General features: G+C 46.5%; 1 protein-coding gene across 1 annotated transcript in view; it reads right to left on the minus strand.

Moving 5' to 3' along the window:
• Positions 1-368: 368 nt before the first annotated feature.
• Positions 369-18,299, minus strand: part of LOC142590656 (leucine-rich melanocyte differentiation-associated protein-like) — a 79,699-nt gene continuing 61,768 nt past the window's right edge. Inside the window, exon 3 of the mRNA XM_075703036.1 lies at positions 369-1,747. Within this exon, the coding sequence (XP_075559151.1) occupies positions 1,426-1,747 (322 nt within the window). The 3' untranslated portion in view covers positions 369-1,425. The remainder of the gene's footprint in view (positions 1,748-18,299) is intronic.

Genomic DNA, 18,299 nt, shown 5'->3' on the forward strand with positions numbered 1-18,299 from the left:
GAACGGTGGATCATAAGAGTGGCGTAGAATCGAGCGGTAGCAATCGCTACAAGATTGCGGCCACAATGGCCGCATTTGCGTGCGTTTTCGCTTCAGCGGCAAGCAAACGCTCTCAGCTGGAATCATTGCGGCTGTGATCAGCGACGCTTAGTAGGTGGTAATTCCTCACGGCGTTGGCCCGTGTGAGTAAACCGGCCGTTCCTTTTTGCCTTCACTGACGGGGAGCGGCATGCCACCAAAACGGCTCCGAGATTGATTCAGCCGTGCAGGCTATGGGGTACTCACCATAGGGACGATAACAATGCCGCTGACACAATGCACGCTGACAGAACAGCTTGAAAAACACAATCACCAAGGGTGAAGAAGGATGAGATGATAGAGCGTGGATTTTAAAAAAAAGCAAAGAAAAACGCTTTTTTTTGCTTCTGCAATCACTCAATATTTGTCGTGGCAAGACATTTTAGACATTTTGCACTGCACAACAGTCGTATCCACCAGTAATGAACACGTAAGAATTCTTAATTGAGCCGAAGAAGCATCGTCGTTACAAAATAACGTGCAAGTGTAGAGTATCTGCACATATACAAAAGAAGATGGTCACGAACCTTTTCTTGTTGCTAGAAAAACCAATCACAATTCGACAAGAGCACGTGGGGCAGCTTGGGTGTTATGCTGGAATGATAAGCTTTCTTCCATTTCTTTTTTCGCCCTGCTTGTCACACCCTGTACAAGGAATCGCAGCTGGTCCACATTCTAAAGTCCACAGTACAGTCATCTTTGAGTCATCACTGAAAACACCCTATACGCATGTTGCTAATATGTGCTTTCGAATTTGATGTAGCAAATTTGGTACGATCGGTGTCGCAATAGTCAACAGCTCTGCTGACATGGTATGCGAAGGAAGCCACAAACGAGTCCAAATGATATCGCGTGTACTATTTGAGAATTCACGGCGCACGTCCAATGTTCACCGCGTGTCGAATTCCAGGCATTTCCTCGTGGCAGCAGACCATACCACACGCCTAGTTCTTACACACGATTGTACAATATCGCCGGTAGGTGCACCTAACCGACATATAGGTTCTCTTCATCGATATGCCTATATAGTAACACTTACACAGAACAGGTGGAAAATACACAGCGACGGTAATGGCAGCAGACAGTACACACAACGCAACTTGGAACACGAAGAGCACACGACACAGGTTACCTTCTCGTTTATGCTTGTTCATGCATCGTGTCATCTTTCTTTTTTTTTTGCGCCCATTAGCTGTGCCATCAAGATACGTGGCTCAATAACGCTCCACTATATCCAGAATGTTATGCGGCTATAGCGCACGCAGCTGCGCATACAAAGGCTGCGCTGCCGGCGACGTGACCCGTGGGTGCACAGGGCATCGTACATCGAGCGTACGAGGGCGCAGTTCAGAGCTCGTCATTGCGGATGAAACGGTTCCCTTCGGAGTGCTTGCCGGTGTACTTGTACTTGAGCATCCCGTAGACGGTCTTGCGCTGGCGGCCAATGCCGTGCGTGGGCACCAGCGGCAGCGGCGTGTACCGGTAGGCGTCGGCTTCCGAGTCCGAGCCGCCGTCGGCCCAGGGCGCCGATCCCCCGACGTGCAGCGGCGGTCGGGCGACCCGCATGAAGGCGCCCACGCGCCGCGCCTCGGTCCGCTCGGCGCTAGCCACGGCGCGGGAGTCGAGGAACTTCAGCTGCCGAAGCTTGTGGATCACGTAGTAGCGGTACCTGCAGCGTCAGGGTGGTTGCTACAGCGGGCAGCGTTCTATAATCGGCACAGTTTCTGGAACGCGTCTGGCCTTCTTCGAGAAGCGCGCAGAACTCGTGTTCCGATAGTCGTCGCACGTCACTTCAGTCCGAAATCAGCCTGCAATGCCCGAACACTGTTCCACGTCAAGGGCATTTAGAGCACCTTGTCGACCTCTATTTCTGGCCATGGCTACAAGTCTATACAAAAAATATTACAGCAATGAAATATTATTGCAAGTACAAGTTAACTGGCAGATTGATTTATTAATTCGTAATAAGTTTCCTGATGTACTCACAGCTGAACAGTATCTCCTGTGTATATATACAGTATAAAGAGCGCTACTGCTGGCTGTGTGTACAGTAGCGTGCTAAAATGAAAATTCCGAGGTATCGAAGCAGCGTAGCATATATGATACACTGGGCATTACAGGGTTGAAAGCTTTGCGCCCCCATGATGCGAATGGGCCTCTCGACAAGCTGCTTTGAATCAAAGGCTGGACACCCTTGTTCGAAATCGCACTTGTGATTGTGCGAGCGACCGCTCGAGTGCGGTCCCGCTCTGCTCCCAGAAAGTTCTAGGGAATCGCGCGTTGCCCTCGCTCATACGCGTCTGCGGATTTCTAAACTCCGCTTCAAGTGCCACACTGTAGAAGCTACGCAAGAAGTTCGGTCACGAGAATTTATCACTCCACGCATAGGCGCCGACTGAGGGGGGGGGGGATGGGGGGTGGGGGGCTCCGCCTCCTTGTCCCACACGCACATACACCTAACGCGTCATTGCCAGAGTTTCGTCAGCCACATCATTTGATGTTTCGTTTGACTTGCCTCGACCTTTTAACATAAAATTTTATTTTAGCTAATAGCTTACTGCATCATTGTTGGCGCGGGCGTGCACGATTTTAATCCATACTTTGCTTTATCTCTGCAAATCCTGACAATAGTTGCACATGCGCATTAGAAGCACTAGCTGCGGCTGCCTCATCCTTATTTTCTCAATTCAACATTCTTTTAAGCTTCCACTGTAAACACCATGCACATATACAATATATATATAAATATATACGTAGCATAAAGTTTATTACATTTTGAAAGAGAAGGTGGTAGCCAATCAACAATTATTTCTAAAAGTGTGGTTAGCTTATGTCTGGACAATGAATATGTTGCTGCATGTTCACCTCGCTTCAAGATGGTTTCCGTGCTTTTTTGACCCTGAAAAAAAAAAAAAACTTTAAGCTTTAGTGACACCTTCGGTAGGGTCTTTATCAACGGCGTGTGATATGCACGTGAATGATATGTACGCGTCACAGCCTCGCTTCTATTTCCTGTAAGCAAAGCTAACGACTCATTAAAAAACACTTCTAATAATTCATAACATTTATTAGGGATGGAAACATCGTCACATGCATGCAGAGGTGATAAACATATACAGGGTGTTCCGATTAACTGTCATGCACCAAGATTTAAAAAAAGTAATGCGTTACTCGAAGAAAACCTACTGCATACTGCAGTACAGTGGAGTTAGTGCCAGTAGCTTTTTCGTTACTCAGATTTATTAGGTAATTGTGATTATCTAATCCCAGACATACTATCATAACTATCAAAGTGTCAATGAGACATTTGTAGGCACAGCCAAGGGACACCTAACTGCGGTTTTTTAAGTGACGTGCTGATTGCGTACTATATTTCCCGACTGATAAATCATCATCATCATCAGCCTGGTTACGCCCACTGCAGGGCAAAGGCCTCTCCCATACTTCTCCAACTACCCCGGTCATGTACTAATTTGTGGCCATGTTGTCCCTGCAAACTTCTTAATCTCATCTGCCCACCTTACTTTCTGCCGCCCCCTGCTACGCTTCTTTTCCCTTGGAATCCAGTCCGTAACCCTTAATAACCATCGGTTATCTTCCTTCCTCATTACATGTCCTGCCCATGCGCATTTATTTTTCTTGATTTCAACTAAGATGTCATTAACTCGCGTTTGTTCCCTCATCCAATCTGCTCTTTTCTTATCCCTTAACGTTACACCTATCATTCTTTCCATAGCTCCTTGCGTCGTTCTCAATTTAAGTAAAACCCTTTTCGTAAGCCTCCAGGTTTCTGCCCCGTACGTGAGTACGGTACGTGAGTACGGTACGTGAGTACGGTACGTGAGTACTGATAAATGAACCCTGCGAAATATTGCGAATACCACGTCACTGCGCTCCCACCCGCATCATAAAGCAGCGCCCTCGAACAGGCTCCTTCTGAGTTAGGCAGAACGAAATGAAAGAAATAAAACAAAAGAAATCACCGCCCAAGCACTCCGTACAGATGGTTAACCAACGAGGCTGACACCTGCGGCCCCGATGTTTATCACTGGGTTAATCCCGACGGTTCATTAAACGACGGCTTGGTAAGCGGCCGGATCCTCGGTACGCAGTTGCTGCTTGCGCTCGCCTGCACGAGCCTGTTCTTGTGCCCGGGCTCCAGCATTCGGACGGCGTAGACGAGCTAGCTGGTTCCCAGTTCTGCTCGCGGCCTTGCTGATCGAAAGCTGCCTGCTCTTCAGGAGTATGTATGACGCGTGGCCTACCCATTTATGTAGCCGGAGAGAAACTGCTGCGCGCCCGCTCGGCTGCAACGGAGAGCAACGATGTCACTACTGGCACAGCCAATTGCGTGCCTCTTTTTCGCTTTTTTGTTTCGTGCATTCGCATGGGGTTGCGCCGGAGGAGTTTTCGGCGTACAGACGACAGACGGACGGACAGATAGAACAATGCCATGTTAGAATCTACGTGAAGTGATCATTTAGTGAAGCGGCTGATTAAGTATTATACAGCTAATGCGATGTGTACAGTTGTGTTCTTGTCTTATGCAACATCTAATTTCATGCAATATTTATGCACTATAGCGTTAACAGACTCTGCCCAAATGCGAACACCAAATCAGGCCGATACATGCACAGTGAGACGTCGACACAGTGAGTCACGAGGACACAGCCGATGTGTGATGCCTGTGGGAGGAAGAGACACGAGATGAGACCTAAATGGACACAAAGGCACAGCAGATGTGTAAATAAATCTAAGGATTCTATACTCTTGCGTCACTGTAGCACATATCAATACACACACACATACCCGTGGCCCATACTAAATGAGGCATACCGAACGTATCAAGAGTGGTGTAGCCCAAACACTGGAATGAATGAATAAATGAATGAATTGCGGGGTTTCATGTGCCAAAACCACGATTTAATTATGAGGCACACCGTAGTGGGGGACTCCAGATTAATTTGGCCACCAAGGGATCTTTTCCCCCCATTCATGGGACACGGGCGTTTTTTTTTCATTTCGCCCCCATCGAAATGCGGTCGCAGCGGCCGGGATTTGATCCCACGACCTCGTACTTAGCAGCGCAACGCCATAGCCGCTAAGCCACCGCTGCAGGTCCAAACATAGGAAAGCTACGAAAATCGAAGAAGCCGTTGAACATCATGCGCTGCTGCAATTGGAGGTAGAAAGATTCATATCTCTGAGTCATACTACGTGTACAGCTGTGATGTCGTGATCTATTCCTTGATTATGCAGAACAGAGGTGCGCTTTCTGGCACTATGCATCGTATGCAGAGTGTTTCTACGAAAGCCTTCAGTAATATTTAAAAATAGTCGTTTTGAAATAAGAGGATGGTCCCTTGAGGGACATGCCGTCAGCGGTGGCGACCACGTGGTGATGGATGACACGTGGTAATTATTCGCTGAGTAACACTGTATTAATTAACGTGGGCACTGTACAGAGCAAAAGCGAGACACACGTGTCCGTAAAAAAATTTACGCACACCTTCATTTATTCAAATGACTTTATTCAGTGTCGTGCGATTTGGTGGGGTGGACCTGGACCCCGCCTATGTTTTGGCCAATGGTTGTTGGCCTTTGGTGGCTTCCTCGGATCGCTGGACGGCCCAGAGTTGGTGCTGCAGGTCCGAGCTGAGCAACGCAGACTCCCAGCGTGCGCGGAGGCTGTCGCTGTTTAAGGCTGCATCACTGTTATCCTGTATTATAGCCAGACATTACCATAGGATATGATGCTCCAGGGTGGCTGCAATGTCTGCACTTGTCAGTCGTGTATATATCTGGGTGTATTCGGTGCATAATGGCTGGAGTCGGATATGATCTGGTCTGTAACTGCCGCCATTCGACAGACTGATTTTTTGCTTAATTTTGAGTGCGGCGGCGGGAATGTACGCCTTTGCAATCTGTGGTGTTGTGTAATTTCGTGATACCTGGTCATTCGATCTCCCCACTCCCACTCATCGGTAGCCGGTGAGGCGGGGCTAACCGAGGCTCGCTCTGTAAGCTGTCGAGCCATGCGGTGCCCCGCCTCATTGCTACCGTCTGGTACTGTGTGAGCGGGTGTCCAGATGAGACCGACACTTTTGTCGTGGTTGTTAGCTAATTTTCGGAGTCGTAATGCCTCTGGGGAGATTCGACCGTTGGCGAAGTTTCGTATGGCCGTTTGGGAATCACGGAGGATTATGCCCGCTTGTGTTTGTGCTATGGCTAGCGCGACAGCTATTTCCTCTGCGGTTTCTGCGTGTATCGTGTTAACTGTAGCGCTCGTCGTGCATTTTCCATCGTAATTTATCACCACTGCTATGCAGGCGTGCTTGTGTCTGTATCTAGCTGCGTCTACAAATGTGGTGTCCTTGCTGTTACCGAGTTTCTTCTGTATATTGCGTGCTCTACTTTTCCGTCTACCCTGATGGTGGGTAGGATGCATATTCTTGGGTATTGGAGGGATGGTCATCATGTATCTAATGTGTCTGGCCATATCTACTTTGACCCCATGTTGGGTATGATACCTTATACCTAGGCGATCCAATATTTGCCTACCTGATTTAGTTTTGGACAGGCGTTCGTATTGTGCTATGCGTTGTGCCACGATTTGCTCATCCAGTGTATTGTGGAGACCTAGCTGCAGTAGTATATCGTTGCTGGTGGTGATGGAGAGTCCGATTGCTTGCTTGTAGGTTTTTCCGATTAAGCAGTCTAATTTGTATTTTTCTGACGAGTACCATCGTAGGTACGATGCCACGTATACTACTATACTTATTACGAACGCTTGGACTAGTTTAAGCAGACTGCTTTCTTTCATTCCACTGTGTTTGTTGGCTATTCGTTTAAGTAGCCGCATGATTTGAGATGTTATATTGTCTAATTTGCGTATGGTCTCTCCATTGTAGCCGTTACTTTCAATGATGAGACCCAATACTCTGATTTTGTCAACCTTGGGTATGGGCCTACCATCTGCCGTAGTTAGGTGAATTTGCGGATTGTTTCGTTCCTTGTAATAGCGTGGTTTTCGGCCACGTTGCGATGGTACATAAATGAAGAGCTCAGATTTCTCTACCAAACACGCCAGTCCGGTTCCTGCTATAGGTATTGTTCGACTGCTTCTATTGCACGTTTTAATGTGTTTTCAACTTGTCTATCGTTGCCATCGGTCACCCGTAGGGTAATATCGTCAGCGTAGATGGTATGATCGAGGCCATCGATTTCCTGTAGCTTTGCTGGTAATCCGGTAAGAGCCAGGTTAATCAGTATCGGTGATATTACTGAACCTTGGGCCATACATGCGCTTCTGACCTGTAGCTCTTCGGAGTTAAGGTCTCCTATCTTAATGTGTGCCTTCCTGTTAGTAAGGAAGTTTCGTATATAGCTGTATACTCGCTGGCCTAGGCCTAGCTCATTCATTCTGTTTTGTATTGTTTCGTGGGTAACACTTTTAAAAGCTTTCTTTAGGTCCAATCCTAGGATAGCTTTGGTGTTCCGACTTGTGTTATCTATTATTTGATGCTTAAGTTAGAGCATTGAAACCTGTATGGACAAATGTCTCCGAAAGTCCAACATTGTAGGGGGAGAGCGTCGTTATCTTCGAGATAGTTGGTCAGTCTCGTTAGGACAACGTGTTCCATGAGTTTGCCCACACTGGACGTGAGTGACATGGGTCTCAGCTTCTCCAACTGTAGCCGCTTGCCTGGTTTAGGTATTAAAATTATCTCAGTCGTTTCCCATTGTAGTGGTATTGTACCGGATTGCGAGCATTCGTTTATATACTTGGTAAGTTGTCCTAGAGAGGCATCACCGAGATGTCGGATCGTCTTTTACACAAGGAAAGCAGCGCTGCAAAGCTGAAATCAATCTGCGCACAGCTTTCCGCGTATCGCTCTTATGCCTGAACTGCACGGTGAGATGCAGCCATTCAACCGCAGGGGCGGGGGGGGGGGGGGGGGGCGACCGCATGCGCTGACTTTCTAGTGAAAGCCCCCCTCCCGCCTCACCCCCAAAAAATAGGCGCGCAAAAGGAAGAGAGAAAAATGATGAGAAGGCTTGCAGTATGATGCAAACAATTATAAGGAAAAAAATAACGCTGCGACATGAGTTGTAAAATTCACATAAAGCTTTTCATCACGTCAGAAAAGGTCGTAGTTCGTGTTCATTTATTTCTTCATTTGCACTTATATTCGTTTTCGCGTGTTTCCGTAGTGCTCCTGTAGATAACAAGCCTGTATTCGCAACAGCTAAATTGCAAGTATCGCAAGTGCGGCGGCAAAATGGACGCATAGCTCTCCCGCGAGAAGTGTACAAACAATGTCTAACTGATCGCAGACGCATTCGCTGTAGCTTAAAGGAGGTATCGCATAAGCGCTTTCCAAACTTAAAGCAAGGCCGCTTCTAAGGTCGCCTATTTTACGCGCGGCTCAGAACCATGTTGTTCTGAGCCACTTTGAGGATTTGCCCTTTGAGCGAAGGTATCTGCCAGTGCACCCTCCTCACACCCCATCACGCCTGACACCGGCTAAAACACCGAGAGCAAGTGAGGCTATACTAACCTAGGTACAACCAAATTGGGAAAACCCACAGAGCTTCAACAAGACACTCCCTCACCAGAACAGGAATTGGCCTCCCTGGTGCCGTATTCGGCCACTCCCTCCTAACATCTCATTCGATTAACCAATGGCCCTCAGTTCCCAGCAGCTGCGGATCACCTGACCGAGGCTGCGGTCAGACCTGTAACGCAGCAGACGGTGCTAAAAATCTCTGGACTTGGATAGGCCGCCAATGAAAACTGACCCTTGCAACGTTTAACACCCGAACCCTCTCGAGTGAAGCTAGCCTAGCTGGACTCTTTGACGAACTATCACGCATTGTTTGGGATATCATTGGCCTTATTGAGATTACAAGAACTGCATGGCGAGGCTTATACATCCCTGAATAACACACATGTCCTCTGCTGTAGAGGTCTCCCAGATAAGAAGCAATACGGGGTAGGATTCCTAATCCACAAGGACATAGCGGACAACATTCACGAATTCTACAGTAATAATGAGAGCGTAGCTGTAGTCGTAATCGAAGTTAATAAGAGGTATAGATTAAAGGTAGTACAAGCGTACGCTCCAACATCCAGTCACGATGATGAGGAAGTAGATCAGTTTTATGGAGATGCTGAATCAGCGATGAGAAAAGCGCAAACTCTGTATACTGTAGTAATGGGAGACTTCAATGCAAAAATAGGGAAGACGCAGGCTGGTGAACAAGTAATTGGCAACTACGGAGTCGACTCTAGGAATGCTAGAGTTGAGATGTTGGTGAAATTCGCAGAAAGGAATAAGCTTCGAATAATGAAACCTTTTTCAGGAAGCGTGGACACAAAAAGTGGACCTGGAAAAGCCCTAATGGTGAAACAAGAAATGAAATTGACTTCATACTTTCTCCTGATCATAGCATAGTGCAGGATGTAGCAGTGATAGCTAGGGTAAAGTGCAGTGATCATAGGCTAATGAGGGCTAGTATTCACCTCAATTTGAAGAGAGAAAGAGTAAAATTGGTCAAGAAGAATCAGGTCAACCAAGAGGCAGTAAGGGTAAAAGCAGACGAATTCAGGCGGGTACTTGCAAACACAGATGCAGCCTTAGAACAGAGAGATGAAGATGACATAGAGGTAATGAAGGAAACCGTAAATAGGCTGGCTTCAGAGGCAGCAAAGGAAGTGGGAGGCAAGGCACAAAGGCAACCAGTAGGCAAGCTTTCCCACGTAAGCAACAAAGGACCTAATAAAGAAACAACAAAGAATGAAAGTGTCTAACTCAAGAGATCAGGTAGAATTCGCGGAACTGTCAAAAGTTATCAACAAGAAGAAAATAAGGAATATTCGAAACTATAATGTGAGAAACACTGAGGAAGCAGTAAAAAATGAATGCAGCCTGAAATAAGTGAGAAGGAAACTTGGCATCGGACAAACCAAGATGTAGGCACTGAAAGATAGGCAGGGTAATATCATCAGCAATCTGGAAGATATAGTAAAAGAAGCGGAAGAATTCAATACTTACCTGTAAAGTACCCAGAGGAGTCAGGATACCTCCATTAGAAACAGTAATGAGCAGGATAGAGAAACTCCTCCTATAACTAGCGATGAAGTCAAAAGGGCCTTGTAAGATATGGAATGAGGAAGAGCGGCAGGAGAAGATGGAATAACAGTCGATTTAATCAAAGATTGAGAAGACACACTGCTTGGAAAACTGGTGGCTCTTTATACGAAGTGTCTATCGATTGCAAGGGTCCCAGAAAACTGGAAGAATGCCAACATAATAATCCACAAAAGCGAGATGTTAAAGAATTGAAAAAATGAAGGCCCATTAGCTTACATCCAGTATTATACAAAATATTCACCAATATAATCTCCAATAGAGTAAGGGCAACCTTGGACTTTAGTCAACTAAGGGAACAGGCAGGTTTCAGGAAGGGATACTCTACAATGGAGAACATCGTCATCAATTAGGTAATTGAAAAGTCCGCAGAGTACAATCAGCCTCTCTATATGGCTTTCATACATTACGTAAAGGCATTCGATCCAGTAGAGATACCAACAGTCACATAAGCACTACGTAATCAAGGAGTACAGACGCTTAAGTAAATATCTTGGAAAGTGTCTACAGAGATTCCAAGGCTACCTTAATTTTCCATAAGTAGGAAGATACCTATGAAGAAAGGGGTCATACAAGGAGACGCAATCTCTACAATGCTATTCACTGCGTGCTTGGAAGAAGTAATCAAGCTATTAAACTGGGAAGGCTTAGGAGCTTAGGAACCTTCGATTTGCAGATGACATTGTCCTGTTCAGCAATACTGGGGACGAGTTACAACAAATGATTGAGGACCTTAAAAGATAGAGTAGATGAGTGGGGTTGAGGATTAATATACATCTGACAAAATAACGATCAATAGCCGGGATAGGGAACAAGAATTCAGTATCGCCAGTCAGCCTCTAGAGTTCGCGAAGTAGTACGTTAACCTCGGTCAATTACTCACAGGGGTCCCTGATCATAAGAAAAAAATTTACAGAAGAATAAAAATTGGTTGGAGCGCATTCGGCAGACATTGTCAGGTCCTGACTGGAAGCTTACCATTATCACTAAAAAGAAAGGTGTACAATCAATGCATTCTGCCGGTGCTGACATATGGGGCAGAAACTTGGAGACTGACAGTTCTAGAAGCTCGAAAACAAGTTAAGGACCGAGCAAAGAGCGATGGATCGAAGAATGTTAAGCGTAACGTTAAGAGGCAAGAAGATAGTGGTGTGGACCAGAGAGCAAACAGGGATAGCCGATATTCTAATTGACATTAAGAGACAGAAATGTAGCTGGGCAGGTCATGTAATGCGTAGGTTAGATAAACGGTGGACCATTACGGTTACAGAATGGGCACCAAGTGAAGGGAAGCGCAGTCGATGACGGCAGAAGACTAGGTGGGGTGATGAAATTAAGAAATTCTCAGGCGCTTGGTGGAATCGGTTGGAGCAGGACAGGGGTAATTGGAGATCGCAGGGAGAGGCCTTCATCCTGCGGTGCACATAAGATAGGCTGATGATGATGCATTAACTTTTGAACTTTTAATTTCAGCGGGCTCACCGTAATTGGAAAATTGAATCTGTACAAGCCATATCAGCCTTTGGATCTGCAAGAACATGATTAACAGAGACACGATAATTTCTTTTATCAGAGCGCGCGAAACCTAAACAGCGGGGAGGGGGGGGGGGGGGGGCTACTACCGCGAGCAGGCAAAAAAAAAAAAAAGAAAGAAAACCAGAGGAACACGGAGCCGCAGCGCGGCCTGCCGCTACACATGCTGCAGTACCGCCTGCGTGACGAGCCCAAGTTGGCGGCGGACATGCCCCCGGTGCGTCGTGCGCACTGTACACAGCAAAAGCGAGGCACACGTGACAAGCAGCAGCGCTTCAAATCAATGCACGCATAGCTTCGCGCGTATCGCTCTTATGCCTTCGCTCTACGCCGAGGTGCAGCCGTGCAACCGCGGCACAAAAAACGCGTCGACGCTTCTTGCGACAAGCACCGGCAGAGAGCGACACCGAGTTGAGACGGAGACGTCGAGTTCGGCGTCGACGGGTGCCGACAGCGACGCAGGAATAATACAGCACAACGGCATTATGGGCAATAAGCTTGGCATATAATTGGTTACCACATGTTGTAGGATTTACGCAAACATATATACTTCCGAAATCCATGTACCCTGGATAGGTATGAATCGCTGTAGTGCTCGAGTTGCTTTGAATTAATTTCCACCACGTAGCTTTTTTTTACAACCTTAGTCAAGACATGTTGAGGTCTGTAAATAGCACCAGTTACATCTTTTCGCGATAAGTTCCGGGAAGTATTATCGACCCTAAGGTCTTACCACCTGTAGTGTCCCTGTGCAGTTTATTTCATGCAAATACAGCTTAATGTACAGTAGGAAGTTTCTTGGTGGTACTGTGCGCAGATAACCGCTTGTGATACACGCATAAACATAAGATGTACAGGAAAGCAACAGGAAGTATAGGAATAGAAAACTAGGAAGGAAATTAAAACAGCGACGTCAAAGTTATGAAACTGCAACAAAAAGAAATAACAATATCAAGTTAAGCAACAAACCAGATTTCAAGTAGTAGAAAACACATAGCTAGATAGATGGCTAGTCTACAGTTCTCATAATATTCGCGCGCGAGAACAAGATTCCTTCACCGAAAAAAACGCTAAAGCCATGCCAGGTAAGACATATATTTGTAACTATTTTTCTGCTGTCTTTCTAAGAGCGCACTTGCTCACTGCAGGGCACGAGAGAGACAAAGAGAGAGTATGTGCGGAAATAGGGGAAGTTAGCCAGAGCTAGTTCTGATCGGCTGCCCTGCACGCGAGGAAAGACACAGAAAGAGAGAGAAGCACAAAAGAAGTAAACCGCGTAAGCAAGTCAGCAGCACAAACGGCGGCAGGTATAGAAAAGCCTATTATGTGCAAGCCCGTGGGCATCAGAAGCTTCAGCGATGCCACCTGTTCCCTTGGAAGTATTGGCCCTATAATTTGTTTTTGTTCTGATAATGGGCGATTGTCCAGTCTTTCTGCACTGCGCACAACACTTGCTTCTCGACAATGTGGGGCGGGCCGAAACAAAGGCGTGTGAGCGTCCTGTCACAGCTGCAGGTGTCGCATGTATGGCTGTCCGCGATTCCAACGAGGAAGGCGCACATTATTATACGCAGCAGTTAACCTTCCCCACAAGCGTTGCCAGATTGAGCTTCAACATTCTTATCTTGTATCATCGCCGGTTTTTCGTTATACAGAAGGTTCTCCTTACCAGGGTATTACTAACCACAGAAAAGGAACATATCATGGGGGACCCAAAAGTAATGAGTTTTTTTTTTTTTACTTAGGTGAAAGTGTCACTAATACCGACGCGTGCGATTAGGCGCTTGCACGTTACTACCACCCGCATCAATTGCCCAAGTGGAATCCTTGCGTGAAATTTTGTTTGCTCGCAGCATTGCTTTCTTCTGGGCCTAGCTCCGTCGTTTTGCGATGGTGGACGTCAAAGAACAACGTGGATGATCTAGTCACCTTCTCAAACTGGGACAACCATTTTTTTTTATATTACGGACCGTGTTTCATTTAATTAGCCCCACAACGTCAGGTAGTCAGTCAGACTTTGTATGTGGGAGTGCCCAAGCGGTTGCGTGATGCAGTTCGAAGAAAACTCCACAATCTGCGGAACCTATGGCAATCGCAGCGCTGTGGCCCACACAGCAGTGAGCATATATAGCACTTGCGGCACACCGATAGGATGACAAAAGCCGACTTGCCTAGACCTCTCTAATTCGCCTACTTGGTCCGGTGCGGCTCTTTATCTCAAGGACTTAAACGAGAGCTTAAAGGTTTTCAAGACATGGAGGAGATAAATAAGAAAATGAAGGAATCACTGAGGGAAGTCGCCTAGCCAGAAAATGTTTACTTGACCGGGGCGAGTAAGGGAGAGAGGGTCACGTGTCCGATGTGCTTCCCCCCACGCCCCGGCTATGCCGCTAACTGAGGGTCATCAGCTTACAAGAGTTGATTAACACCTATGAACAATGAATAACGCGGAGCGTTGAGTACATTGGGTGCCAGGTGAAGTAATTTGAAAGTTATCGATGGAGGTTTTTTTAATGTTCGAAAAAGTATTCCAGTAATTCTTTCCCGTTACCTTTCGGGTACTCATCCGTACGTCAGTAACTCTGGCATGATGCTGCAGCTCTATCATGCACACAGCAATCCGATGGGATTTTTTGTTAAATATTCTGATCCGATAATCACCGGGCCTAAATACGAGACGAGTGCGCATCGCTACAATGGCCAGTATATAGGCTCGCTAATGAAACCGGGCACAGCACCGCGCCCTGTGAGACGAAGCGTAAGGAGGTCGCCCGCTGGTGGACAAGACGCGTGCATGGCCGCGCACGTGCCAGAAGAACCTGCTGAATCTTTAGAAGCTTTTTGCCTGTCTCTTTCACCAGCAAGCCTCCCTGCATTCGTTAAAGAAAAGAGAAAAAAAGGAAATAGCTCACCTTTTATTCTCTGCGTTCCAATCGAATATTGCGATTTCCAAACGGAGAAGAGTGCGCTAGTGTAGTTGTAGATAGCCTATAGCACGAGTAACAACTATACCAAAAATACTAGGAATTATGAAGGAATGAAATACTGAGCATGTGTAATATTAGAAAATATGGGAAAAAAAGGAACACACTTGTTCGAGGCATGTTTTTATTTCTTTGTTTATTTATTTATTCAAATGCGCCGAAAGATATGAAGGCCCGCGAGTTTCTGCGACGGCCTTGCTGACTGCGGAAGCGGCCCATGGGGCCTCGGCAATAGATGCTGGGATAAGAGAACAATGACACGACTGATTGTTTGGAGCAAGTAAGGCCGGCATTTCCCCGAGAGCAAAAGGCGTTTTGACGGCACAGTGGCGCGGACGGTCCACGTAGTCGGAGGACGACTGGGTCCGCAGTCGCAAAAGGCTCTGATATGTCGTAAAAGCAAATTCAAACCAATACCGATGCTGGAGACGTTGTCAGCTGGCCAGTGACAAAGAGGTCTTACGAACGGGTAGCTTTGTGAATCCCTGGCTTTGCGAACGTTCGCGGCACGTGCAGGAAGGTGCGTTCCATAGGTGGCTGCACAGAAATCTCGCAGCCGGTCGTGAACCCGTCTAATGACAGCCTACGTGAGATGCGGTCAAGTTTTATTCCTAATCTCAGCTCAAGCATATATTCGCTTTTCAAGTCGTTTATTGCTTAGTGATATCTTACGAACGTCAAAAACCTATTTTTTGTGTTAGATACCGAAGGCAGCATCGCCATGCGAGGTACGCGTATGTACAACCGTGAGCAAGAATATGCGGATCACAGCCTAGCCGAACCGAGCAAAAAAAAAAAAAGTTGACGTATTCGTAAACCAGGCACACAAACTCAATATGGTGTTTATTAGGGTGTATCATGGAGGTGTTGATATTGCAATGAAAAAAAAATTAAAATTTAGTGCAGGAAAGAAAACATGGTTCCTTTAAACGTATGTCGTATTGAATCAGTCCGTGTTGCATTTTTTTGCGCTAAATATCCTTTTTTTATATATACAATTGGTGAGTGCATTGGAAAGTTTAAGATTGGACTACATTCCTCAGTTTCAAGTAATATAGGTGGAGAAGAAAATCGTCTTAATCGCGGAATTCCTCGTACGCAGACTTTGCCCAGAGAGTAAACAGAGAAAGTAACCGCCTCCCCATGTTCCTTGTCGTAAAATAAGATTTTCTTTTCCTGAACTCAGAAACGAAGGTGCAACATCGTGTGGCATATGTTGGCATGTTGATTCTGCATTCAGGATTGTCATGTCAGCTATCGGTATTCAAAAGCACTTCACGGCTACTGTAACGAGACAACAGTCTACCAAATTGGTGTAAATTTTCACGATATATGGCTGAAAAAAAATTCACCGACGATTACAATACTGCCTAATGCGAATTTTGAGCGCAGCTCTATACGTGTTTTCATTTCGTGATATATTGGGGCAAAGAATTTGAGAGAGACATGTAGCAGAGTCAGCAATCGCAGAAAATCTTATCTGCCTGTCACGCGCGTCGGTTTTTATACGTGACTCGTCGAAGGTTCTAGTGTATTCGTCGGTGCCTCTTGGCTTCCAGAAAGTACTACACAATTTGTGTCGCCCATACAATCAGATTACAAAACAATAGCAAACCATTACAATCGAAACAAGCGTGAACGAGACCAACCCAAGCAAACCAAACAAGCGCCAGCGATAGCTGACGCAGCAGACGATAGTACGAAACAAGCGGTCCTGCTGACACTAGATATGAGTGCGCATCAAACGGTCGGGTGGGTGCGCTTGCAACCAGCTTCCCGCGCGCATGTCACTGAAGGGGCCGCTCTCATTGGTCGCGCCGTTCGCGACTCGCGGCTTTCATCTGCCGCTCCGCGTTCGCTCTTTCATCCTTCGCTGTTGTGCTCGTTCGCATCGGGTACGCCGCCGCTCGCCGCAAGAACGGGCCATTAAGAGCTGCGTTCTAAAGTGCGCTAAAGACCCATTTAATACCGTCTCGCATGCACACCACTTTACATCCAAGATTTATGCATGGCGTAATCGCTTGCGAGTTAACCTTAAAAAATATTGAAAGCAATGCGCCTTTGATACAATTAAGGATTTGCACGAGGATTCCAGATTCGGTGATGAAAATACAAAACAAGACATACCAACGCAAAATCGCACCCAAACATGTCTAAAGATAACAGTAGCATCATTTACAAGATACATCAAAGTTACGTACGTGAGACCTTTAAATAACCTAGCTCTTTTCTAGTCGTACTCTTGTTATGTTCGCGCGCAGGGATACATAACTACAGTATACGTGTAAGGGAAGTGGGGAAAAGCGTTCGCGGCAGAAGGCACCGAACTTTGTGGCAAAAGCATCGCCAGGCGCCATCACTAAGAAAACTGTGACCCGGTTTCTCTGCTGCGGCGTTGATTGTCAACTGTCCCAGACGGATCGAAAGACGGCCAGCTTCATGACCGGATCTCATCAGTTCCCGTTGCCGCCCTTAATTCAGACTACACTGTGTTAACGATTCTACAGGTAAATGAAGCTGGACAGACAAAGTCAAATCGAGGTCCTCGACAAAGACAACAATCGGAGGTCAAACTATTCGAGTCTTTTAAACAACCCCTGATACTACATTACCTCACTCAATTTTCGTTGCAACTGGCGAAGAAGAATTTGCTCCGTTCACGAGCTGGTACTAGGATCGCGCGATTCTCTAATTGGCTTGGCCTGATTTCCAGATCAGCGCGACTACTTTTCCCCATTAAGACTTTTAATTTCCCCACCGAAGCATTTCACTGTTCACTGTTTTGACGTAGGTGGCAAGATATCATGCCCCAAAAACCAGCTACACTACTAAAAAAATTCACCGACGATTACGATACTCCCTAATACGAAATTCGAACGCAGCTCTACAGGTGTTTTCATTTCGCGTGTCAATATTTTGGATTATGATTACATAGGTACATTGTTGATACCTGACTGAGCTATGTCGAATGCTCGGTTGCCATAGTCGGAAGTTCGAATCCCTCTAGGATTTCTTTTTTATTTTACGATGCTGAGTTCGAAATCCGCCCCCTCCAGTGCACATCTCCAGGCTTGCAGTGACGCCTGTCACCAGAAAAAGATGCTGAGAGCGAGTGGAGCTACACTAATACAACCAGGTACAACCGAATCAGATAGGCCCACTAAGCCTCAACAAGACACTCCCTCACTAGAGTAGGAATTGGCCTTCCTGGTGCAGTATTCGGCCACTCCCTCCCAAATGAATCACTCAATTACCCAATGGCCCTCAGTCCCCAGCAGCTACGGAGCATCTGGCCAAAGCGGCGGTCAGGCCTGTAACGCAGCGGAGGGTGCTGAGAATATCTTGGTCCGGACAGGCCGCCAATGGAAATCGACCCTTGCAACGTTTAACACCCGAAACCTCTCGAGTGAGGCTGGCTTAGCAGGATTCTTTGAGGAACTATCAGAGATTGTTTGGGATATCATCGGCCTTAGTGAGATTAGAAGAACTGGTGAGGCTTATACATCGCTGAATAATGGACATGTCCTCTGATATCGAGATCTCTCAGATA

Source organism: Dermacentor variabilis, chromosome 8, assembly GCF_050947875.1.
Source record: "Dermacentor variabilis isolate Ectoservices chromosome 8, ASM5094787v1, whole genome shotgun sequence".
NCBI classification, from domain to species: domain Eukaryota; kingdom Metazoa; phylum Arthropoda; class Arachnida; order Ixodida; family Ixodidae; genus Dermacentor; species Dermacentor variabilis.